The sequence below is a fragment of the Carassius auratus genome, chromosome 24 (genome assembly GCF_003368295.1).
Source record: "Carassius auratus strain Wakin chromosome 24, ASM336829v1, whole genome shotgun sequence".
Lineage (NCBI taxonomy): Eukaryota > Metazoa > Chordata > Actinopteri > Cypriniformes > Cyprinidae > Carassius > Carassius auratus.
In genome coordinates this window covers 11243653-11270719 of record NC_039266.1, presented here as the reverse complement: position 1 = coordinate 11270719, position 27067 = coordinate 11243653, and the positions used below count along the sequence as shown (strand labels likewise).

General features: G+C 36.5%; 1 protein-coding gene across 2 annotated transcripts in view; it reads left to right on the top strand.

Annotated features, from left to right (window-relative positions):
• sema5a (sema domain, seven thrombospondin repeats (type 1 and type 1-like), transmembrane domain (TM) and short cytoplasmic domain, (semaphorin) 5A) overlaps positions 1–27067 on the top strand; it is a 123343-nt gene that overhangs the window by 80154 nt on the left and 16122 nt on the right. For both annotated transcript variants that reach the window (XR_003275562.1, XM_026201021.1), the window contains exons 12-16: positions 982–1099; positions 2933–3114; positions 4495–4638; positions 10706–10853; positions 18121–18346. Coding sequence is in view for 1 of the 2 variants with exons in the window: in XM_026201021.1 (XP_026056806.1) it covers positions 982–1099; positions 2933–3114; positions 4495–4638; positions 10706–10853; positions 18121–18346 (818 nt within the window). In the remaining variant the exon portion in view is untranslated. The remainder of the gene's footprint in view (positions 1–981; positions 1100–2932; positions 3115–4494; positions 4639–10705; positions 10854–18120; positions 18347–27067) is intronic.

Sequence of the window (27067 nt, the reverse complement as noted above, 5' to 3'; positions counted from 1 at the left end):
TTCTGACAGCAAAAAGGGAAACTAATGCAAATTTTGTTTGAATAAACAGCCACATGCCCTAACAGGACCGTTTTAAAGTGCCTGCTTTACACTGCTGATATTCCCATTGCTGTGTCACTGTACTCTAAACTTCACGGCACTGAACGCTTGGCTTCATCTTTCCATCCGTGCGGATGACTGCTGTGATAGTCCTCAATGAGTTTGGGCTGTTCTCTGTTTCTGATGAAAGTTATTACCAGCACTCGAGGGAAATACTGCCAGATGAAGTTGTGCCAAAGCAAGCAATATTTATAATAAGAAGCATGTGTGTTCTTTAAGGTGTTTAACTTTTTAAAGGGCTCATATTATATGTTTTTACCATTCCATTTATTTCCCAGAGGTACACTGATGAAGTTATTCAACTTCTTTGTTCTATTTGGTGTCAGAATTGAATTTGCATGAGGATTTTTAACCCTTGTTTGACTCTTAGAAGGGTATACACTTAAAATGTCTGTGTAAATGCTTTTTCTGAATGTACAAAAGCTTCTCGTTTACTCTTCCTATGCTTGCTCATGGCCTTCTTCAAAAGGATGTGCAGAGCTGTAGGTGCTACATACAGCCTGGAACAGTGTGTTTAGTGGACTTTCACAAATTAATGTTCTTAAAAAAAAATGTATGCATATTATTTATTATTATTTTACTTCTGCTCTTGTTTATGAACAATGCGATCTGTCCTATTTGTTCATGTTTCAGGTTTCTGATGAGGGAAAGAATTTCATAAGCTGTATTTGCTTTTTTGTTTGTATATATGATGTTTTTGGACTGGGAAGGAAGTTGTCAGTTGTAAAACTTGTGGAGAGTGTGCTTTCATTAAGGAAAATTGGATTTCTTTGTTACATGACCTCTTCATTTCTGTTCTTCTTTTGTCTGCTCGCAGTTGATTAATGTTGCCATAAACTTTCACTTCATGATGAGCATCTGTTCTTTCTCTCTCTCTCTCAGTGCCTGTGTGGGGGCCAGGGATCCGTACTGCGGCTGGGATCTGGTGCTCAAGAAATGCACCACCCTGGAAGAAAGCGTGAGCATGAGCCAATGGGAGCAGAGCATCACACGGTGTCCTGTGAGTATCCAGAATGCACTTCAATCATTCACGCAGTGTCTCAGCCCTCAAAGCCAAATCTTTTTTAGTTTTTAGTTTTTCGTATGAAAACTCTTGATGCTGATCCAGTCTGTCAGTGAAGAACAGGGACAAATGCGCCCGCTTCAACCGTAACTTGCAGGATCAACTTTTTTTTCTCATAACAGCAGACACTCTTAGAAGTGTTTTATAACAATGCTGAGGAAACATTGCAGGTGATGGACAGACAGTGCTGAGACCTGATGTATTGCTGCTTTTCCAGCAAAACAAACTTTTCCTTTTTCTGTCCTCAAAAAGTGAATATAAGGTTCACAGTAAATAGAGCTTGTGTGCAAAGAAACAAAGCGCAGCAGAATATCTTTCTGTTGAATGGCATTCTCTGGTAACATGGCTTCATATTCCCACACTCCTTTGTGCTGACATGTGCCCCTGCCTGAGGCCTCCCAGCCTGTAGATCACTCCCAGAATCCTTTGTCCAATCCATCACGTCCCTCCCCTGTATAGTGGCTCTGAAAATATTTAGACACTTGCTCTTCACAAGGTTTCGTGTTCTAAAGGTTACATGCAGTGTTCTGTGAGATACCACAGCTCTGAAAGCACAATCCACGCACACACACACACATATTTGTGGACACAAAGATACTATAAACTACAGTATATCAGGCATTGTGGCAGTCTCACGGGGTCTTTAGGTAAAAGACCTTGTAGCTTGTAGCTGTAGCTGAGAAATGACATTTTGTGTAATAGCACGTTGCCTCCCACGCTGCCTGAAGAAAGCAGCATGGAATTGTTGAACACAAACAAGGAAGTGTAAAAGTGTGGGAGGCTTGGGTCTCCGAGTCACTAGAATGCAAGATTTCTATTGATTTAGTTTCACACATGTTGTTTACACATATTGCTCACACATTTTGAGGTCCACATGTCCTTTGTTGTTGGAATCAACAATCAGAAATGTGCCCCAGACATGGTAAGCTGTGGTGCTTGTGTGGAAGATGCAGATTTGTATCCTGCCTGTACGTCTGCAGGGTAAGATTGTGTCCAGGTGTCTGAGGTTGAGTGACAGATCTAAAATGACTTCAGCAGCAGAGCACAGTAAGGCTAGATGGAGACACACTTCATTCACAAAGCCCATCTGGAGGCTGACACGGTGTGGAAGTAAACAAAGAACCACATTTGTTTTCTCTGAAAAAAAAAATACGTTAACTTACTGTATCATCCCTGCCTTAAAATTGGCAGAAACCGCATCTATATTTAAAGGAAAAGCGTGGCTTTTGAAAATGAGGTTTGTTTTAACTTTTTCACCACACTGGAAATTTGATTCTCTTATGCGTTGGGTACACAAAGAGCACAAACAATTTCTCTCCACACAGAGGGCCATTTATTATTTTCCATTCATAATGCATTGACAATCTTTTCCACAGAACTCATCGTGTTTTATGCGCTAGACAACATTACCTTCTCCCTTTGTTCGCAAATATGTTGTCCTGTATCTGATACCTCAGATGTTAATAACCAGAGAGCAATAACAAAATTACATTAGCTATTCATTACTGCATTCTCATATAATGCCTCATATAAAAATATTTGCTCATTGTAAAGCGTGTTCATTTTCCAAAGAGGAGGCCTGCTATTTTCAGCTATCACAAATCTCATATGCTGAAATCTATATTTTGGTTTGGATTCATCATTAACTGGCAAACGTGACCTTATCTGCAGTAATAATTCATTTGTATTCATATTTTGTTTACTTGTTTCTGTGCCCATTTACTATTTATGTGCTTTCTTTCTGTGGTGTGTGGTTATGTATGTGTGCAGGTGAGGAATGTTACTGTGGATGGTCATTTTGGAGCCTGGTCAGGATGGAAAGCTTGCAGTCATAGTGATGGCGGCAGTGTTGGGTCATGCCAGTGTCGCACTCGAGCGTGTGACAGCCCGAGCCCTCAGTGTGGAGGGCAGCCATGCCAAGGAATCAGTGTTGAGGTGGCAAACTGCTCCAGGTATGCAAACATCTCACAAATGTGTATATACTGTAGCACAAAGACTAAAGTACAAACAGGAAGCTACACATTTCACCTTTAGTTGTTACTCCAAAGTTGAAAATATTTGGTGTTATTGACTTTATGTACCACAATTGCAACATTATTCTCAAAATACAACATTGCATCTCGCAGTTGTAACTTGGCTTCTCAGAACTGTGATTTTAAATCTGAGAATTGGCATTTAAAATATGACAATTGTCACTCATGTCTCACAATTGTTTCTCACGATTTCTCATAATTGCAACTTTTTATCTCATAAGATAAAACTACAGAGTGACTATATTTTGCAATTGTGCATTGCTTTTTTTGCAATAGTTGTTTTATTTCTCATAATTTAAAATTCATTTTACAGTTGTGATTTAATCTCTCAATTGCAACTTTATCTCACACAATCTGCAATCTTTGACGCGTGATTGCAACTTGATTTTTTGCAGTCGTCATTATATCTGACATTCACATGATTGGGCATATATAACACACAACTATTTTATATCTCATATTTGTTACTTTATATCTCGCAACTTATAATTGCTAATTTATTTCCCGCAATTATCATAATGTGAAATTTTCTCTCACAATGTTTCTTTAAATCGCAATCGCAACTTGATTTCTCATAATCATTTTAAATCGGAGCATTGTGATTTCATATATGATAATTGTGACTTGATGTCTCACTACTGTTGCTTTTTTTCTAATAATTATGCGTTTATATACCACAATTGATTATATTTCGCAATTGTGCCTTGATTTTTTTATAACTGCCATTTTATGTTTCACAAATTCAAATTCATATTTCACAGTTGTGATTTTATCTCTCATTTAAATTTTATATCTCGCAGTTGCAACTTGATTTCTCATAATAACATTTTAAATCCAACTTTGCAATTTCATATATCAGTTGTTACTTTATTTCTCATAATTACACAATTTCTTGTATGCCACTTTATGTCTCACAATGTGACTTTTATATCTTGTAATTCTATGTGTATCTTCCTAAATTGCAAGTTTGTCGTAAAGTAAGTTTATATCTTGCAGTGTGACCGATTTTCTGTAAGTTAAATTTTTATATTTAATTTATATTTAATTTTAGTCATTACTCTGAAGTGGAAACAAGCTTGTATACCATGCCACAAAACAGCAATTTTTCAGAAACAAAAGTTGTTGTTTGACTCTGAACTCAAGAATATATAATTTCATACAATTATGTTTTTTCTATTGTAAACAGGCTTAGAACAGTCTTAACTAAGATCCTCAGTGAACAAACTGAAGGCTAGATTATAGCAGCCAGCTGTGCCAGCATTTGATTAGTGATTACTGCCGTAACATATCCATTCTCAGAAACGGGGCATGGACGCCATGGACGGCATGGGCTCCTTGCAGCACCAGCTGTGGGATCGGTTTCCAGGTCCGACAGCGTTCCTGCAGCAACCCCACTCCCCGCCATGGGGGACGCGTTTGTGTGGGCCAGAATCGTGAAGAGAGGTAAAGAAAAGCATGACGGCTTGTTATATATGCTTTTTTTTTTTTTTTACTCTCAAAATTTAAAGGGCACATGCATGTTTGAAAGGGCATGATGGTTCTTTTATTTGTTGCTTTCATTCTCACCTGCTGCCTATGTGGTTTCTGCTGTGATTTCATGGCAGTTGATGATAATGAATATGTAAACGCAGCTCATTTTAATGTTTTTTTTATTACTATTATGAACTATTATGCAATGTTCATCTCTAGAAAGCTTGTTAGTACATAACTGGAAGCACACAAACCAAATGCTTGAATGGTGGAGTGAGAGAGGTTCTATTTATCTGCCCCATAATTTGTGTGACTGACAACCAATTAAAAATAAACATGCTAAGACTTTTTAATTACAGAGAGTGTCGCCGCAGACTTCACATAGACACTCAAACACTGTAGGTATGATAGTGCACCTTCTAATCATGGCAGAATTATGTTTAAACTGCGCTGCCCTGAGAATGTGTGAGGTTTCTAAGCAACAGTGCATTGCAGCTGAAAATTAGACCTGAAGTGCTGGGATGAAGAGAGGGCGAGAGAGGCATCTGTTGAAAACAGTTGTGGTCCCTCTGCTGAAGGTGCCAACTTTTCCTGACTCACACTTCAGGCTTTTGTCTTCAGACATTTTTTATAAATATTCTCCCTTATGTATAAGACATCAATGTTAAACTCAGCTGTGGTTGAGAACAAGATTGAGAACAAAATTACAATTATTTCCATATATATATATATATATATATATATATGTATATATATATATATATATATATATATATATATATATATATATATATATATATATATATATATATATATATATATAGTATATAGTATATAAGTCGCACTTTTTTTCATAGTTTGGCTGGTCCTGCGACTTAGTCAGGTGCGGCTTATTTATCAAAATTAATTTGACATGAACCAGGAGAAATGAACCAAGAGAAAACATTACCGTCTAAAGCCGCCAGAGGTCGCTCTGTGCTGCCAGAGATGCTGCTCAGTGCTCCTGTAGCCTACACTGAGCAGCGTAGAGCGCCCCCTCGCGGCTGTAGATGGTAATGTTTTCTTTTGGTTCTTGGTTCTAAATAAATGCGACTTATAGTCCGGTGCGACTTATATACATTTTTTTCCTCGTTATGATGTATTTTTGGACTGATGGGACTTATACTCAGGTGTGACTTATAGTCTGAAAAATGCGGTAATATTTAAATCTGCTAGAGGTAAATAATTGGTTTTGGTTAATACCCCAATTGATGACCAGCAATGTGAAACAAAACGGTAAACAGCATTTTATTAGGAAGCATTTTATTGAGGATACATCTGAAATGCAGATGAAACAGTGACTTAAATTCAGATTGCGGCAAGGAAAATAGAAAGAACCCCCTAGCAGATCTAGACAGGTGGTGCTGGGGAAGGTGGAGGGTTAGGGAAATCCCATGGCGTGCTGCAATGAATTGATTAGATAACCTCAGGAATAAATGGGTTACGTCGACAGAAACAACTAAATGATTGGATGAAGTGCGGAAGAGTATCATGACTGAACTATACATTAAAACCAAATTATTTAAAATCTATTCTGTTTATTGAAATAAAATTAAATGATTAAATGATAAACTTACATAAAAGTTAGAAGTGTTGCCTTGGCAAGTAACTGAAATAAAATAAACAGAAGTATAAATTTAAAACTGAAACTGAATATTAAAAAACTAATAATAATGACAAAAGGACATAATTATTTTGAATGTTGCACTTTATTGATTTGTGTTTTAGGGTTACCAGAAATGTCCATAAAATTCATTGATAATGTCCTGTGTATGTGTGTGTGTGTGTGTGTGTGTGTGTGTGTGTGTGTGTGTGTGTGTGCGTGTAGTAAAGAAAAAAGAAAAAAATTACTGGATTTAACTGACAAATTAAACATTTTGTAAATGTAATGTACTATAACTTTGCATGACTGAAAAATAATAAGCTCTTTTAATATATTATTCTTTCTCATCTTGGAAAATTACATTTTGACAATATAACAAACTCAGCTCAGGTTTGCCAAGATACCAGTGTCTGAAATCACAAGTCATAAACCTTTTAATTTCACTTTATCTAATTATTCCAAGCTCATGATAAGAGCCATGCTATCCACATTCATTTTATAGTCTTATACTTTTACTTTATTTAAAAAAAAAAAAAAAATTAAAATGAAGGAGCCACTGCTGAGCAATAAAACTGTCCTGTGAAACGGGACAAAATGACCATGTCACAGTTTTTCACCATAGAAACACAGACACGGGGCTTAAGACATGAATACCGCTGCAGATTTGTAGTTTTTCTTTCTTTTTTTGCAGGTGACTGTGAAGCAGACCATTTCTGCCACCTCTTGCTTTTTCTATCTCCTGCCCCCCACTTACACTCTTTCTGCAAGGCGCCGGGGTACTTGATGCCCTTAGGTGTCTAACCATAAAGGCTGTGAATAATCAGCAGAAAAGTTCTGGTGCAAGCTTTGAGTTTGTCTCCAGTCTCACTAGTCTACAAGCCCCTGTGAGTTTTTCACACCACCCATGCACTTTAATACGACACCTCGACCAGCCCAGCGGTGCATAATGGCTGTGAAAACATATCCGGGGAGCGCGTCTGGGCCCACAGTTTTCATTTAAGGTTGAAGGGAGCCGAGTTAGTGGCTCAAATGTGCTTTGTCAGTTCCCTTAGCAGGACGCTGTTTCGGACCAAAAGAAGAAAGCAGCATTCCTGGTTTTGTTCTACTCGGGCTACTGCAAAATCTCTGTAGTTCGGGGTCTTTTGTCCGATATTGAAAGAAGTTTGGATTCACTTGTTAGTGCTGCAGGGGACTTTTTTACTTTGAGTCCCACTCAGCCAATGGGCATCTGTTCAGAGGTATTCAGAATCAGCTCATATGTACAGTCACACTTTATTCCTGTTCAGTGCACTGCTGCCAGATGGCAAAGTCCTCAGCACGCAACCCTGCTGTGGGTCGGTCACCATGAGATGTCCTCGATGAGTGAAACGAGAAAGAGAGAGTCAGCTTAAGTGATACTTCAGTCAAAAATCAACAATCTCTGCTCATTCGCTCACCCTTTTGTTGTTCAGAAATCAGTCTGATTCAGAAGATGGATTTATAAATCAGATCTCACACTTTTTCTAATTAAACACATGATAGTTTGATTTTGATGGATAACAAATAAAAACATATAATCCATATGAGATAAATATATATATTATTTGTGTGTGTGTGTGTGTGTGTGTGTGTGTGTGTGTGTGTGTGTGTGTGTGTGGTTTTCTATTTAACCCTTGTGCATTGTTCCAATTCACTACCCTTTCATTATGTCCATTCAGAATCGATTAAAATAGAAAAATCGATATTTTTTTACTCAGCCCTAGTAAGTACAATGTAACAACAGGTATGTACACAATAAGTGCATTCTATCAAATGTTCATATTCATATAGTAGTCAATGCCACTTAAAATTAAAGTGGGACAATATTACAATATTATGGTTTTTACCGTATTTTTGATCAAATAAGACATTAAAAGACATCTTACTGACCCCAAACTCTGAACAGTATTGGATATAACATGGAAATAAATTAAATTAACATGTTCCATGACAGCATTGGTTTTGGCACCAGCACTCTGGGGCCTGGAGACTAGTCTTCAACTCTCTGTAAGCTCCGAGGGCCCTAGTTTTGATTTTTGACTGTCCCCGGTCATGCAGCCTGAGGCATTGGAGGTCCTTGACAATGGCCCCAATGGCCTGGTCTCTAATCAAGCCCTGGTCCAGAGCCATATATCTATCCCAGCACAGGGTGTCTGTAAACGCAGAGCCAGCAACTCCCATCCATTTGTGCTCAGAAACTCTCGAAAACAAGACAGAACCCCTGCAGGCAAAAGAACTGTTGTTGCAACACTCCAGTACTTTGTTCTGCTTGAAATCCATTTGATAAATGATTGTGTTTTTTACATGCTCCCTCATTCTTTTCATACACCATCTCAAATGTGCTATTAATTACCACTTTTTTCTTGTTCTTTTGATCGTTTGTTTCTTTCTCCTTTTTTGTGCCAGAACAGGGGCAAACTTGTTAAACTTAGCAAATCCGATTTGAATGAACACTATTTGCATATGCAAATTGGCAGTGGGTTTCCCTTGGCTATAAATCTTTCTTATATGGATCTCTCGACTTTTTTATTGCACGCTACATAACAACAAGTTGATCAGTGGTTCTCCAATGGGAATGTGTACTGTTTCCTACTTCTGAATACTTTTTCATATTTGAAACTTATTTTCTAATTTGCACATATACACACATCATCAGACATCTCTTTTGAAGAAAGTGGTTGCAGGCACAGAAAAATAAAAGTATATCTTGTGTAATTTCCCTGAAGTGTCCTACAGTTTTACAGATAACTATCGCTCATGTGGAAGGCTATACCATGAGCTCCTTTCCTTATACAAACATTTGGTTTTTGCAGGAAGAGTGTTGCATTAATTTCTGCTGGAAAATATACATTTTAATACGTTTCAAATAATGAGCCTAATCTACATAAAAAAGAGATGTCTGTAGTGAAAAGAATGACAATGGCTTCATTTAAATACTCAAGCCAAAGCATTACCTCCTGGTTAAAACCGTCGTAAATATTTAAGCCGACATTTTTTTTTTGCCTGAAAATTTTTTACACATAGGCGTAATAACTGTTTATGTATATTTTTGCCAGTTTTGCAAGTTCGTTAATCATAAGCTTATTTCAGCAGTTTGGTATTTTCATAGTGATTTTCATGCATAAAAATAATACACAATGCACAGAAATTGTTTTGTTTGTCCTGCTTTATTTTAATGTCTGCAACTTTTTCCTAAAGACCAGTTATATTATATTATATTATATTATATTATATTATATTATATTATATTATATTATATTATATTATATTATATTATATTATATTATATTATATTATATTATATTATATTATATTCTTTATATATTTCTTATTTGGGATAAATAAATATATAAATATATAACATCAATATATGAATTAACCACAATTTATTTAGTGATTCCAGAGTGTGGATTAATTGCAATAATTGTCGGGGGGGGGGGGGTGAAATATAAAGAATTAGATTTCAGCTACCTTTCGGATTTGATGTGTTTTTAGCACTTAAATCAGTAAGAATTTGTTCAGATTTTCCTGCTTTATTTGTATCCTGGTTACATCTGTACTCATTGTTTTTCTGGTTTAGGGTCATCACAGGCTGAGAATGGCTGAGGTTATTTTTTGATTTATTTTCCTAGCCTTTGTTCTGGTTATGAGCGTATCTTCAAAAGGAAGCTGACTTCATTTATTATTCACTTCCTTTCAAAGATCCACTGATTGCAGTGAGACCACATGAGAGCTGGAATGATTGACTATGTGTGTCCAATCATCATGCTTTATACCAATTACCTTTATACCAACTACCTTTCAGTTACATCTACTCATCCAGCCCACACGTCTAGCTTTGCAAGTGGACAGAAGGGCCCAGAACCCACCCCCCCCCCCCCCCCCCGCTCTGCCTGCAGGCCTCATTTACACTAGACACTGCTCCATCAGTGCTCATTACACTAAGGTTAACCTAGGCATTTCCTTTCCTTGGAGATCTGCACAACTGCTAGCCAGTCATTATCTCATGTTTTGAATTCAGTAGTTTTTCCTTGTTTAAATGTAAAACTTTTTTTTATGCATGAATTTTTTTAATGGCTCTTTCATATAAATGCATCATGGCCTGATGCACCAAGTAGTTTTGAAATGTTTACAATTAGTTTCTATTGTAATATACAATCATTTCACAGTAAGAAATAGATGAAAAAACATTATATTCTTTCTTTGAAGTAAAAATCTAACTTTTTTTTCTTTGTGATTTTATAATTTGTGCTTCAGAGGATTCATATTCAATTATTGAGGCCATTGCATAATTAGGATGGGTTGAGTGAGTAACTAGGAGATGAGTTTGTGAATAAATGTTTATTTGCATGCTGAAATGTTTGTTTCAATCTACTTTAGATACTGCAATGAGCACCTGCCCTGCCCCCCACATGTCTATTGGTCAGCATGGTCTCCATGGGAGCGCTGCACAGTTCCATGCGGCGGTGGGATCCAGTCGCGACGACGAATGTGTGAGAACGGAAACGAATGCCCTGGATGCAGCGTTGTATGTCACTTTCATACTATTACTCCATTTGTTGTGAGACCTTTTCTTATCAGAGCACCTCAGGAAATGAAAAGTGTGTTCAGTGTTTATAGGCTTTATAACTAAAATATCAATAAGTAACAGCAGAAGCATCATGGCCTACCTGTGGTGTGCAAGTTACGTTCACATAATTCCAGTCCAGACAAAAGTTGCACACTTTTTCCTTTGGATTTATAAGTTTTGGGGGGTATTTATGACAGAAATTAATACTTTTATTTAGGAAGTATACATTAAATTGATCAAAAATCAAGACTTGTGTATTATTTAAATTATTTTAAATAAATGCTTTTTTTTTTTACTTTTTATTCAGCAAAGAAATCTTAAAGATATCGCAGTGTTCAGTTGCACAACTGTTTTCAACATTGATCTTGAACCAAATCAGCATATAAGAAAAATTCCTGAAGGATCACGTGACACTATAGCCTGGAGTCAAAAATACTTTTTAGACGCCAAATTTTTGAACGGTAGTGAACATATCTGCATATATCTACAGTACATAAACACACTATACCGAAATGCATTTCCTTGTTTAGAAAGCTGTGAGGAGCTTGCCATGTGAATTAGCATTGCAAGAGTAAGCTGGGATTTTCCACTCATGAGTTAGCTGTGATATTCTTGCTCTACTTTTAAAACCAGTCACCCACTCACTGCTAGTTTAGAATAAGTCCAGCTCACATGACCACGGTGTCATGCTATTCGTGGAAGTGGTTTGGGTGATTTCAAAAACCTGGAACAGCTTTAAATAGTTAATTTGCTATATAAACTCTGTCCGGTTTAGAAATCAAGGCTGTCAACCGTTTCGATCTTTGCCGCTTAATCAATGGCACCTGGGAGACACAATGGCTTAAGAGAAAGTTCAGACATTCTTGTCAGTCCTAATGGTAATGCTCTGGCAAATTGTGTGCGTGTTTAGCCTCAAGGCCAGCTGCCTCAGATCCATCACAACGTAGACGACACCGAAAACACCAAGACACTGAAGTATCCTAGGAATGCTACTGAGGCTGCGAGGGCAGCAACATCATGCTGCTATATATATGTATATATATGTGTATATATATATAATTATATACGTGTGTGGGTACCAGGGTGGTGTGTTGCCTGATTTGGATATGTGTGCTATTTGTGTGCCCTGTAAGCACGAAGTTAAGCAAGCAAGCTTCAGTTAATAAGCCACTTTCGTATTATTTTCTGTTACTGATGATTGCCGGGCTCTGACATGGCCCTTATGTATAAACAGCTGTTATCATTTTCTGAAAAATTCCCATACTAGATGTTGGTTGTTTTGTCAGACACAATAAAAACATGATGTGTCTGTCAGATGGTAATTTTACAGGGGGTTGGTTTGTCACAATGCTTGTAACCTCTCTGTAATGATAGTGATAAAGCCCACATGAATGTAGCCAGGTGTCAGAGTAGACCGAAACATAATAATGAGTACCTGGCAACAATTACTAGGTTGTTTGTTTATGAGATCCTTCATGTTCAGTGTAATGATGCTTTGATAATCAGACTAAAACATTACCATCACTTTAGGGCGGCTGGAAATCTGTGAATATGTGAAGTACATTGTTAAGTGTAAGGATTTAAAACATTTTTTCTTAGTTGTAATTATATTTATGTAATTGCAAAAATAAGAAGATGTCTTATACCAAAAACAAACTCTTTTGCGACTGCGCATGATGACCGAAGACACATTGCTAGTGTAAATAATTCAGTTAATAATTTTTTAGTGAGATGTAACTTCAGTGTGTACCTGGGTATTTCAGTTTAATCATTGCAGATGATCTCGCAAAATTTCAGTTTCAGTTGTTAATATCATATGAATTTTATATAATAATGCATTATAAATTATATAATATATATATATATATATATATATATATATATATATATATATATATATATATATATAATACTTTTATTTTAGAATATTAAATCTGTATAGAACTGTGTTGGATAAAAATCAATCATCAGTCAGTTAATGAGGGAGGAATGAAATAAAATAAAGATTTCATTTTTAATATTTCAGTTACCTTTTTATTTATTAACTACCTGTAATATTTTAATTATTTTAATCAGTTATTTTAATTTATTAATAATTAAAATTTACTTGAATTCATTAATATTGTTATTCGTACCTTTGTAAGATTGCTGAGGCCACCTGGTTGAGAGAAACTTGCCTTAATTACTGTATATTAAATAAAATTTATAATTAAAATAAAATAAATGTCATTAGTAAGCATACAACTACCACATAAAAAAAAAATATTTTTAAATGATTTTTCCAAATAGCTTGGTCATTTGAACAATTATTCTTAAGTCACCCAAAATACACAAACAAATTAATACTTTTTATTTCATAATAAACCAAGGCCTTTATCAGAGGTGCCCAAACTCGGCCCTTGAGGGCCGGTGTCCTGCAGAGTTTAGCTCCAACTTGTCTTAACACACCTGCTGGGAAGTTCCTAGTATGCCTAGGAAAAGCTTGATTAGCTGGTTCAAGTGTGTCTAATTGGGGTTGGAGCTAAACTCTGCAGTACACCAGCCCCCTAGGACCAAGTTTGTACACCTCTGGTCTATGTGTACCTTGTGTGCAGTTCAGTGCCTCAGGAGTTTTATCTCTTATGACAGCATTTGGATGATCTTGAGTTTCTTTATTAATTTCTTGTAAATATATTTCCAACTACTACATAAAACCATCCGCAGCCCATAAAAAACCCTGCATTCCATTTCTCTACGATGACTGTGCAGTGTGGATATAAATTTACCCAACGCTGTGGTCATACAGAGACAAGTTTCCTCCAGGGAATTTGAACATTCCCAAATGACAGCATTTTTCATTAGACCCCCTGATGGAGTGTATTGCGCTCCGTAGTCTTGCTTGACTGATTGTACGCTTTTCTGTACTATTAATTGAGACTATTTGTCTTGGTGGTCCATTGTGGAATGGCCAGCCGGCATCTCTCAGGTGAACTGCCGGTAATGAATGCGATCAGCGACACCTGCGTAATGGATTGGAGTTTGTTGTTTTCTGTAAAACATACTAGAGGCTGCATATCTCATAGGAGTTGGGGGATATAGCGTCAAAGATGGGAGCCTTAGAATGACCAATTATGACCAACATACACGTATTTGCTGATATGCTGTATTTTTGTGTGGACACAAAGGATTGAGGGCTGTGTCTGTGTGTGCAGAGTGGATGTAATGATGTTAGAAAGCTCCAGAGAGTGCAGGTGGGATTACTCAGTAGTCAGCAGATGCCTGGAGACTGAGCGGGGTCCAGCAGAGCTTCGTAAGGGCATCCCCTAACCCCTGCTTTCTCTACCTATAACGCATTAGTGACGGATGAGAACTTTAGGTGATACAGTAATTCTGAGGATGAAAACAGGGAGTTTGAAAGTCTGAAAAAGATTGAGAGTGTAGGGGATAATGAATAGACTGTCTGTGGGAAAACAAGAATGGAACAATAGAGAATTAGGAAAGGAAGAAAGGATAAAGTGAGATGGATGGAGAATTATAGAAATGAAAAACGTGAGTGGGATGAGTAATGATAGAGGAGTGGGAATGAGCGCAAACACTCCGAGAGGGTGTATTATCCACACATAACATCATCGGGGGAAAAAATGGATTGATTGATTTTGTTTGGTGTAGGTCATGTCATATTTTCAAATTTTAGACAACATGGGACGGATGGTTCAGAATCATCAGGCTGCGTAAATCAACACATCAGTAACCGTTAAAAATCACCATTATGATGTGCTGCTCATATGTAGGCATTCGCCCAGCTGGTGAGAACATGTACCTCATTGAATCCAATGTAGCATCAGCACCAAAGCCGATGTGTTTGAGTGCATTCTTCTGCAGTATCACTTTCACCTAATACCCTCGAAGAGAGATTGTTGCAGGGATGCTTTGCGATGAATGAAAGTTCATGAATTTTCTGATGGCTGCTTATTTTTTTATTGGAAACCAGAAAGACTATCGAAGTGTTTGTTTCTTCACCCAGTCCCACACCGTTTGTGTTACATCCAACAGACTCTTGAGGAGAGGTGTGGTATTACTTTTCTAAGTGATCAGACATTTCGGATCAGACAGTTTACATATATTTTTTATATATAGTTTGCAATTTATATATATAAACTGTTCCGTTCCGCGATTCTGATTCGTCAGCAACTGTGTTTTTTTTTTTTCACGAATAAGGATACAGCACACCTATGACCACTTCCCCCAACGGTTCTCTGTATGACTGGGCAACACCTTTAGCAGCATAATCAATCAATAATAAAGCATCAAAACGCTTTCATTTATTATGTATTTCTGCAGAATTAACTGTTTGTTATTCATTTAATGAAGTATGAGTGACTTCTGCTGGCATTATGTTGCATGTTTCATCTTTAATTTTGAGATCCCACCCTTCCCCCATTTAATAAACGCTTCTCATGCGGATATGTGTTTCCTACAGTTTCGGAATTGACGAGGGAATATTACTGTGTTTATTAGCTTTCTGTTTCAGGTATGATTCTGTATGTCCATCAGTTTACACTGCAGTGTAAACTGATGGACTCGCACTATGCTGTAAATCAGTCTGTTTTAAACTTATCTTGCATACACCTCGAAAAATGTGCAGTGTGTTTATGCTGCTTTTTGCGTATATAAAATTAATTCCAGGAAACAAATTTGGGTATTTTTATTGGGTCACAGCCACATATCAATTCAAATCTCACTTAATTGTAATTTAGCATAATCTTGTCGGTTACTAATGGTTTAACGACCGCCGGTTGTTGGTTAGGAGAAATAAAACAACCAAAATGAACATTTCCTCTAAAAGTTAATCAGAAAAATAATGGCAGGCTAATACAAGTGCACCTATTTATGAATAATGTTTGATTATCGAGAATCTAAATAAAACAGCTCAAGGGCATTTTTTTGCTATACTCTAAAAGAAATGCGACAATTGTTTTTTTTACATTTATTTTGTATTTATTTATTTTTTGGATGACATCATCACGCACACCATTTTTGGCCAGATGAATGGAATTTTTTTTACGCATATTCTCTTTGTCGATAACAAAACAGCGCAAAAACAAGATGGAAACTTGGCTAGTGATAAAAAGCTAAAGCTAAAGAACCAAATTATTTAATATTTTAATGGCATGTTTACATAACTATAGACTTAATACAGCTTCTACTTGTAGTTTGTTCATTTGTGGAGGCATCTAGACATTGAGTGTGAGTGGAACCGTGTAATTATTGGGTAACTCGTTTCGATTTTGTGTTTTGAGAGAGTGCAGCCTACCATGAACATTTCTCTATGCGTAGTCACACAAGTACAACACTAACACCCAACACCCTCCTTTGTCTGAGAGAAAACAGACTGCAAAAATCTCTGTCTTAGAGCCTTTCTAGCTGAAGTGTTGATGCACAGTGAGGTAAAAAGTGTTGAGTCAGCTCATCTGTTTATTAACCGTTATTAAATATTAACAAAGAGAAGTGTGAAAACAAAAACAGATGGTCAGATTGCACAGCAAACAATGGGTAAACCTTTCCATATTTTAACCTCTGCTGCTCCCTGTCCTTGGGAGAACGGAGGTCAGAAGAGACGAGTGGAGGGAGGGGAAGTGAGGTAGACAGCCGTCTGACCGCTTCACATCAGCTCTCCCTCCGTCTGACAGACTGACAGATGAACAAAAAGGACTTTTATCTTGTTTTGCCAAGGTCTGGCAGTCATTCAAGGTCTCTTAAGCATAAATAAATGCAGCGAGAATGGACACGGCTCCCCACTCAACCAAATGAACACATGATTTACAGGAAATCTATAGCTCCTTGTTTCAGGCGAATTTATTAAGGTGTCAGGACATGAATCTGACTGCCTCAAGTGCTAGACATTGGTATCAAAAGACGCTGTACATTATCATAAATCAAAAGATTGAAAGCTCATAACTGCTGGTACAGATCAAGGATAGAGGCAGTGTAGATGTCATATCAATTATAGAAATGCAATAAAACGATCAAGAATTGAAGAGGTTTGCTGCCCTCCCCACCAGCATCGGACGAGATGTTAGAACAGACAGCGCTCATTTGAGCTGTCCCATGCCAGTGACAATTTCTTTCTTTTTGTTAGTCCTTTGAGTTTCCATTCAAATCGAAATGTCATTTAGCTTGTGTAAAATGTGCTGCTTATTTATTTCCACATATTTCAGAGCCTTTTACTCCTCACAGGCCATAAATTAAAGTTGATCAATGACCTTTTCTGCTTGACTTGTTTGCGACTTGCGATGTTCAGCAAAGAGCGCATTGGAAATATTTCATATGCGCCTGCAAAATGGCAACAAATCACCAAGGATCATTCTCAGCATAAATGTTTTATATATACACTGAACAAAATTATAAATGCAACACTTTTGTTTTTGCCCCCATTTTTCATGAGATGAACTCAAAGATCTTAGACTTTTTCTATGTACAGAAAAGGCCTATTTCTCTCAAATATTGTTCACAAATTAGTCTAAATCTGTGTAAGTGAGCACTTATCCTTTGCCGAAATAATCCATCCACCTCACAGGTGTGGCACATCAAGATGCTGATTAGACAGCATGATTATTGCACAGGTGTGCCTTAGGCTATATGTGTGTGTGTGTGTGTGTGGTTCTTATTACTATCAACAATCTAGTTTATTAATATTTTTGTGGAAACTCTAGTACACTATTACACAATAAAATATGTGTGTAATTTATTTTAATATTGTTATTTTGAATTGTAATTTAAATGAATTTAAAGTACAGTATAAACAAAATGTATTATAATTTACACAAAAATGTTAAGCAACAAAAACAGCATCGATCATAATAAGAACCATTATTGATTATTGACAGCCAATAATAATTGCTATAATATTATTTGTATAATATAATATCCTTCAGAAACCAGAATGATTTCTGAAGGATCATGTGATACTGAAGACTGTGGTAATTGCATTCATTTTAAATTATAATATTTCACAATACTACTGTTTTTACAGGTTTTTTTGTTTTTTATCAAAGTAATACTTTGCATTTATAATTATATATTTTATTATAATTTTTAAAATAAATTATATTATAATTCTATAATCAATTCTATATTCTATGATTCAGAAATATAGACAATATGAAATGCAATTGAAATATTGTAAGTATTGTATTGATTATATAAAGAATAAATGTATAATTATATATTTTGCTGCTTTGTACAGGAATTCCAGTCCTGTAATACCCTCCCTTGCCCAGATCTAAAGAAGACCACTCCCTGGACCCCTTGGACGCCGGTGAATATCTCAGACAATGGAGGCCACTACGAGCAGCGGTTCAGGTACACCTGTAAGGCGAGGGTCCCTGAGCCCAGCCTGCTGGAAGTAGGGAGACAGCGGATTGAGATGAGGTATTGCTCCAGCGACGGATCCACGGGATGCTCCACAGACGGTGAGATCTCATTCTGTCTCTCTTCCCTGTGATTCATCATTTGTCACTCAGCTTTTTCCTTTTCTCTCCTCTCATCCTGCTTTTCTCCATGTATTTTATGGAATGAACCCATAGTGACTTTGAGGCAACTCAATTGATCTATTTGTCCATCGGTGGAAAGACAACATGATGTGCTCCAGTACTTCTCTCTTTCGTTCACTCTCTCTCTCTTTCTCTCATCAATGTGGGCTCACTACATCAGTTTTTGGAGTGTTGTCTCACCCAACACAAGTGCTCTTGGCTGCATTCTTCCTCAGAGAGACACGAGGAACATGCTAATGAAGTCAAATCAGCGAATGTAATATCTCGCAGTGGTTGAGGGTCTTCTGTTGGTGTCAAAGTGCAGCACTTGCACTTAATTTAATTTTAGTTTGCCTCCCTGCATTAGGTTTCACATCTGTGAACTAGTTGCGGTTTCTAAACAAGCTGTTAACTGACGAGTTACGAGAGTCAAAGTGGCACCGAGATATCACACAAATATATGCAGTGAAAACCCTGTAACAGTGAAGTCTGTTTTTGAGTGATGTTTATAGACACTCACATTCTACAGTCAAGCTCTGATCTTCAACAGACATTCACTAAGAGATGCCACACACAAAGCTAATGACAAGAACTCTTTTAGGCTATTTTCTTTGCTTTTCCATCTCGCTAATTTCCATTCTATTTTACGAGCGACTGAGCTAAAATGACAAAACGAAAAAATAAACATTCAGACCCATATAAAGGACAGCACAAAAACATTTCAATTGCTACGTACTTTGTGGAAGTCTTTTGTTGTTTTTAAATGCAGCTTTTCCATTTGCAGATAGAATATTTGCATTTGCGCATATATATATATATATATGCGAACACATGCATACACATGCAAACATACGTATGTATATTAGGGGTTGAGGTTTTCAAGTCGATTTTTATGTGATGAACAAATAAGTCTGGAGCTGTGACAAACCCCTTTTGCACAGCTATGGCTAATGACACAGCGCTGCCAACATGGTTATTGCTCTTATAGCAGCTCATTTTTATCAGTTCTTTTGCCTTTAAGTCATTTTATTTCTCACAGATTTCTGCTTGTTCTAAATCAGACATAGATAAAGTAGCACAGTAAAGATTACATTTATATGAATGCATTAGTGAGCGCGATTGCATGTGTGAATTAATTTTACATGACAGTGTCTCTCTAGTAGTAGTGACGCTGTGAGAAATCACAGAACTGTTGACAATACATTTCCGCGCTGAATGATTCTGTGTGCTCACGATCTGTGCATTACATACAAGCTACTGTCTGTAGCCTATGTGTGTGTGTTAGAGTGCAGCAGTGCATTAGATAAGAACGGCGATTCATTTACTGTACAATAGAATGTTTAAAATGTGCATTCTCCCATTCAATTTCAACCATCCAGTAATATAATCACACGTCTTGTGGAGCCTTTGGAGAATACATTTTTTTGTCATTTTAATTGTTTGGAAACGGAGCGTAAATGTTGAAGTCCTTCAAAGACTTATTATCCTGTTACGCCCTCTATAGGACCCTCTATAAGACCAGCATTGGACTTCAGCAACGTCAACTTTTGTAACATTATAAATGTGTGTGTATAGATTAGTATATTCATGGGTTTTAGTCATGTGACTTTTTGTTGCGGCCACCATCTTTAGTACCTTGTGTAGCCTCTCCTCGCTTATCGGAAACCAAAATAACACTTCACCAAAAAAAAAAAAAAATGGTATTAAAAAAATATATACTTTATGATTAGATCCTTATTTACACGGTCAAGCAAACTGCTGACTCCAGTAAAGTCTTGTGAAAACTTACCAATTTGACATTTAATGATAGGCTATTTACATCTAACTGTACCTCATACACATTTACTCTCCTTACACTCGGGTCATTTTCGGTTAAATTTTCACCTGCTAGAGACATCGGCCCAGATCCATCTGCCACACCCGGCCTGGATGCCTGTGTACTCACTTTCAGATTCTGGGCCGAATCAACCAGACCAGATGCGACAACCGTAACTTGCAGACATTTATGTCATCTAAGCCGGACTTGGCCCGTTGCGCAGCACAGGACGTTCATTAATGTTCCCTAGACAAAACATTTACTTTCACTTTAAATCTATAGATTATAATACATAATTAACATAACGTAACAAATCTATAAACATCTCATTATGGAAGCAATTTTAATTAAATAATTAGCTTTACCAAGCTGGCATGAGGAAAATGTATTTACAAAACAGTTTATTTACAAAACTATGCAATTACAGCAAAAAACAGCTCTACAATTAGTGTAGATAAAGTATTTAACACATTTTGCAAAACTACACATGCATTTACTTGAATGAATGATGCATTTATATTTACACTTAACACATAACATTGAATAAAGGTTAAAACATTTGTAAATCGCAAAGTTTTGGAATTAAGTAATTTGTACTTCATAAAATAATTTACATAATAATTACCTAACTGTTAGCATGAATACATTTTAAAAGCAATCAGTGAATACTGTTCTTGGTTGTTGCTCATTGTGGGTCATTGTGCAGCATGTCTTCGGCATCTTAGTCCAGTGAATTCTTTGCTTGTGAGCTTTCATTTCTGCACCTGTAAAGAGCACATAATGCACAAGTATCTATTACTAAAGATCTAACTGAATGCACCTATATTGTATTAAAGCACATGTTGTCTGAAAGACTATTTACTGAAAGTGACATGATACAAACACACCGTGAACACACCCGGAGCAGTGGGCAGCCATTTATGCAAGGGCACCTCAGTTGTGGTATTTAGGGTGGAGAGAACATTGTACATTCACTCACCCCACCTGCAATTCCTGCCAGCCCGAGACTCGAAGTCACAACCTTTGGATTACAAATCCAAATCTCTTACCATTAGGCCATGACTTCCCTTATTATAATAAATACTTATTATTATTTACCCATTTAATTCTAGCACGTTACATGGTTGTGTCCAGTATTGAAATTTAAAGTGTTTATCATCGTAATTAAAGAGACAGTTTACCCAAAAATGTAAATCATTTACTCCCTTTATGTCGTCTACATGTGACAAACTTGTTGGTTTAGATTACCAGCATTCATCAAAGTATCTTCTTTTGAGCTCTGCAGAAAAACACAAGTCAGTGGTTCGGAAAAAAATGAAAAGAGGTCGAATTGATGTAATAATGTAAATAATGACAGAAATCATTATATTACATAGTATAATCATGATCAGTGCAGACATTTACTTGAACTTACTTTCTCATCGACTCTAAATGCTCCTTGGTAGTCCAGTCAGAGAAGTATAAATGAAATGTTTAACGTATTTAATGTTTAACGTACTGCATATCGTACAGAGGAGGCTTAGTCCCATAATCACGTCCACGCTAAAGATTTGTGTTAATGTCAGTGAAGCCACAAGGGAAGATGTGTTCCACAATGAATGGTGTGCCATTTGGCCAAGATTTTGCCTCACGTCTCAGCCAAATGGCACCCCTCTTGAAATAATTACATTCAGTTACATTCATAAAAATAAGTATGTGGAAACTAAAACTACAGACCTTTCTCTTTTTAACGTTATGTGCTGGACCGTCATCCTCCTCCTCTTCCTCATCTGTTTTTTTTCCTGGAGTGTTGTTCGTCAAAGTTTAGTGCAGCGTGAATATTCTAGACTCACATAACTGTACTTACATCAAGGATAAAAATAAAAAAATAACTTTTAATTGATTTATTAGCTTTAGGTGGAGCATAACTAAAGCTTTTGCAAGTTTCATCACAAACTTGCCATCTAAAATACAAAAAATTTACGGATGTATCTTTGCCTACAATAAATATTTGATCATAAAAATCCCATATATAGTCTTAGTAAATAATTCGTTTTGATTTGCTGTTATCAGCCCAGAGCACAGTACAGCAGATTGCAATTTGGTGCTACAAATGGCAGCCACACCACTGTGTGATGTCACATGAAACCTATGAATATGTAGACTTGAGTTATGGCTATTACAACTGTCATGGCTATGTTATTTTGCATTTCAATACACTTCACAATATTACTGCTCTTACAGCATTTTTGATCAATTCAATATAGTATTGTTGAGTATAAGAAAACTCTTTACATTGGCATGCATATACGAGCACACACAGCACTTTTAGAGGTGTAAGAATTATCTACAATGTTAGTTAAAATTTTTCTGTTTCGTATTGCACGCAATCTGTATTTCTCTGACACGTAAATGATTCATCAGTGCTGCATCAATATAATTCATGAATATTAAATGCCCAACATACACATGAATAATTTTTGCATATTTAGCTTGAAGCACCTAGCTGTACTGTTGCATGCCCTATCATAACAGATTTTTGTGGACAGTGGTTAACGTACTGTATATCGTACAGAGCAGGCCTAGTCCCATAATCACCTCCATGCTAAAGATATGTGTTGATGTCAGTGAAGCCACAAAGGAAGATGAGTTCCGAAATGAATGGGGTGCCATTTGGCCAAGATTTTGCCTCACGTCTCGGCTGGCCCATATTGATTTGAATCCGTAAGCCATGCCGTGTGATAAAGCACAGAATCTCATTGCATAGAGTTCATGTGGAACAATCTAGAGTGGAGGAAAGACTGTATGTGGTTACATTAAATGCTTACACAATCAAACTCATAGAATTACTGCAAGATGATTATTTGGGTGGAAATTTGATTGGATTATTTATGGGTTGTAGTTTGTGTTAAGACATTAAATGCTACATATTATGTACAAATTAGCTCTTTTCTTTTTGTAAAATGTATTTATTAAAACACAAGGACATTCAGTTGTCTGTAGATAAACTGAGTTAGCAGGTCCCTGGAAGTCACCTTGGCTTTGTCAAGTAGAAGTCACGTGTTTGTTGCTATTTTGTCAAGCCTTGGAGGTCTGAGCATCTGTCTCTGTCTAATATCAACATTATGAAAGAAACAAGATCATTAGAATCAGCCCTGGCTGACATTTTCAGATTGGAAATGCATTTGATGTCAGTTTAAGTTTTTTTAAGGCAAATATAAATCGGCTTTGTGCAGATAAGGTTCCCTGATTTCTCTGCAGTCTCTTTTAGGAGCAAATTAAAGAAATTATCAGTGTCCGCAGCAGCTGGCCTTTATTTACACAGATTCAGGTGCTTTGCTTAGTGAGCTGCAGTCCGTTTACTTAATTATAAGAAGTAGATTAACCTGAATGAAAATCTAAAACAATGTCAGATAACAACATCACTTTCTTTGATAAACTACTGCCTGTATTTGTTCAAACCTTGATGGTCATCAGTTAATTTACTAGTGTTTATAAGTTTAAAGGTTCTGTCCTCTAAGATTATTAAAGGTGTGAATGGATGACAGTCTAACACATTTTCAGCAGTGCTTAAATTAACATTCAGACATTGGGATTTATCTTTTAGCCATTTTACATGGTAAAAAAAGATTCCACCCCTTTATAATGTTACTGCTATAGGCATATGCATTCAGACATATAAACTACAGTACATAATATATATTCTTAAGAGTTAAATACTTTTATTTGTCAAGGATGCATTAAATTAATTGAAAGAGACATTGAAGACATGTATAAGGTTACAAAAGCTTTCAGTTTCAAATAAATGACTTCTTTTCATCCAAGAATCCTTAAACAAATGTAATCCACTCTATTCACAAAACTTTTTTCAACATTGGTAATATTAAGAAATATTTCATATTAGAATGATTTCTGAAGGATCATGTGACACTTTTAATCAATTTACTGTGTCCTTCCTGAATAAAAGTTTTATAGTTCTTTATTTACCCCAAACTTTCAAATGGTAGTACATAACCGTTTCCACAAAAATATTAAACAGCACTACACCACAACTGCTTTCAACATTGATACTAAAAATAAATGTTTATTGAGCAGCAAATGAGCATGAAAATTGGTGGCCCACTGGATCGTGGATGCCATCACTCTGGCTTATCAGGCACAGGGTGTGCCCTGCCCATTCAGTTTGTGAGCTCACTCAACTAGAAGTGTTTCATCCTCCTGGGCGCTGGCTCGTGGCTCCTCGCTGACAGATATTTGTAGAGCTGCGGCCTGGGCGACCCCCAACATGTTTGCTGGATTCTATAGCCTTCGTGTGGAGCTGGTATCCTCCTGTGTTCTCACCTCAAATGTGTAGTGGCACTGAGAGGCCCCGGTTAGTATTTGCTTGATAAAACTACTCAAGAGTGTCTGTACTGTAGACTCTGTCAAGCTCCTCCATCAATGTGATGTCGAGAGCGACAGACTGAAAGGGAACATCTCAGTTACGTATGGTAACCCTCATTCCCTGAAGGAGGGAACGAAGACATCACGGCTGCTGTGCCACCAAAGCAAAAACCTGGTATGTAATGCACCTGCTGCTTTCTTTATACTCTCGCTGTGATCATCTGCAGCTGGATGCAATAATTGCATGCCAGCGTGCATTGGCTCGTTTAGTTTACACTCGAATCAGACTGGTCTATCACATGGTCTAAGCAATATGCCAGTTCGTCTGTCATCGTGGCTTCTTACCATATGTAACTGAGACGATTTGCATCACTGAAATAAATGACATTTTAAAATATATTTCAATAGAAAAACAAAATGTTTCTTATAGCCCAAACCCTAAAAAAACACATGTGAACCTCAGACCAACCTAATTCTTGTTAATTAGTTATGTTAATAGTTGTTCAGGCAACTAACTGATTAGTCAGTCTAAATTAGGTAGCTTATGCACTGACAGGTACAAACTGTAAAAATTAGGTAATACTTTGCAATTGAAGGAACAACGAAACTTAGAGGGCGATTACAAATTTTTAGTGTGCAAGAAAAGGCTTCTGTAGCTTTCGTTACAATATAGCACCATTTTTCTTTTAGTGCAAGTGTTTAACGCTTAACCTTCAGTACAATAAAAATCAATACATGCACCATTATATCTATTTGTTTGCTGGAGTAATGGCAGTGGCTAGAGTGAAAATGCTGCCAAACAGTCAAGCTACATATCTTAAAACCTTGAGTTTCTTTGCAGCATATTGATGATGGTCCTGGTTTGTAATTTGGCTATGAGTGATGCCTTCATTTATCTTCCAAACAATAGCACATCATTTTAACGTGTGACTTTAGCACTGTTTTCTCATCTAAATACCATGTTGCACGGACAGCTCCATCTCTCTGTCATTCTCTTTTTTTCTTTCTTTCTTTCTTTCTTTCTTTCTTTCTTTCTTTCTTTCTTTCTTTCCTCCTCCTTTTCTCAGAAGCGGCTGTTATCTCCAAGGCTATTTACTGTCGGTTCCCTACAGATCTGCCATCAGTTAGAATCCCACTCAGTGTCAGATTCTGCAGACCTTAGGATCTCAGCTGGCAAATTTCTCTGTGGTGCATTACACACACGTCCTTGGATACAAAATAGAAAATCTCACTTTCTGTGATTCTGTTCGCAAACTTACACAGTCAGGCCCAAAAAGTCTGAGCATGCGTCTGAAAACCTGTGATTAAAAAAGTGTAAAACTGAATAGAAACTTAAACTTTTGCAGTTCATGCATCTCAAGTGCAGTTTTTGTTGAAGCAAAACCGAAGCAAACCAGTGACATTGTGATTTTATTAAAAAAAAATACAAAATTATTTCAAATTATGGTAATGTGTAATTAATACACAAATTGTATTTAATTACATTAATACATTTTGCATATATTGAATTTCTATTTAAAAACATTATTTTTGAAAATTGCAAATAATATAATTTATCAATTAATAAAAACTATTAGAATAGTTTTACTATTAAAAAAATATATTTAATATAATATACATTTTTAGAAAACTATTAAATTATATTTAATTATTACAAATTAATGTAATATCTAATTGAAAAAGCTGTTAAATTGTATTCAGTAGTTATAAATCATCCATTATTTAAAAAGAACTTAAATTACATTTATTAATTACAAATTAATATAATTTCTCATTTAAAAAGCTGTTAAATTATATTCAGTAATTACACATTTATTAAACAATGTATAATTAATAAAATATTTGATAGTAAAAATAAGAAATAGAACAGAAATAAAAACAGAGAAGCATTTTTTACCAGTGTTCTAAGACTTTTGGACACCACTGTTTATGAGCACCCCACACTTTTTACTTGACCGTTTGTGTCTCGACTGCTTCTTGCGATACTATAATGCTATATGTCATTGTAATTACATGTATTTGCAGAGGCGTTAACCACCCTCTATGCAGACCCATCAGGGAGTCGTTTCTAATTGCCCACCCCCTAACTTTTAATGAGCGCCGGTGACCGCTAGACAGTTTACAACAGCTCTGGGGAATTGCGTAAAAGCCACATTCTTAATCCACAAGAGCTATTCATTTTCTTGATTGTGCAGGATATAGTGCCACCCATCTCGCTCGGCATCCTATTGTCTAACACACGACTGGGAAAGTTCAGTGTGTATGCATAAGCGCTGCCTTTTTTAATCGCAATTTATCTTCTTTACTTTGCGTGGGATCTTAACAACCAGCAAAGCATAGCGAAGTCAAAATCCAATTCCAAAATGGGACTTTATACTTTCCTAAAAATCAATGTAGTCTGTCATTTCTTGGTTAAAGTCATTGAACGCAGCACAGTTTGTTTACCTGCGGGTCTAGCATGCACTGACACCTGTGTTCCCTTG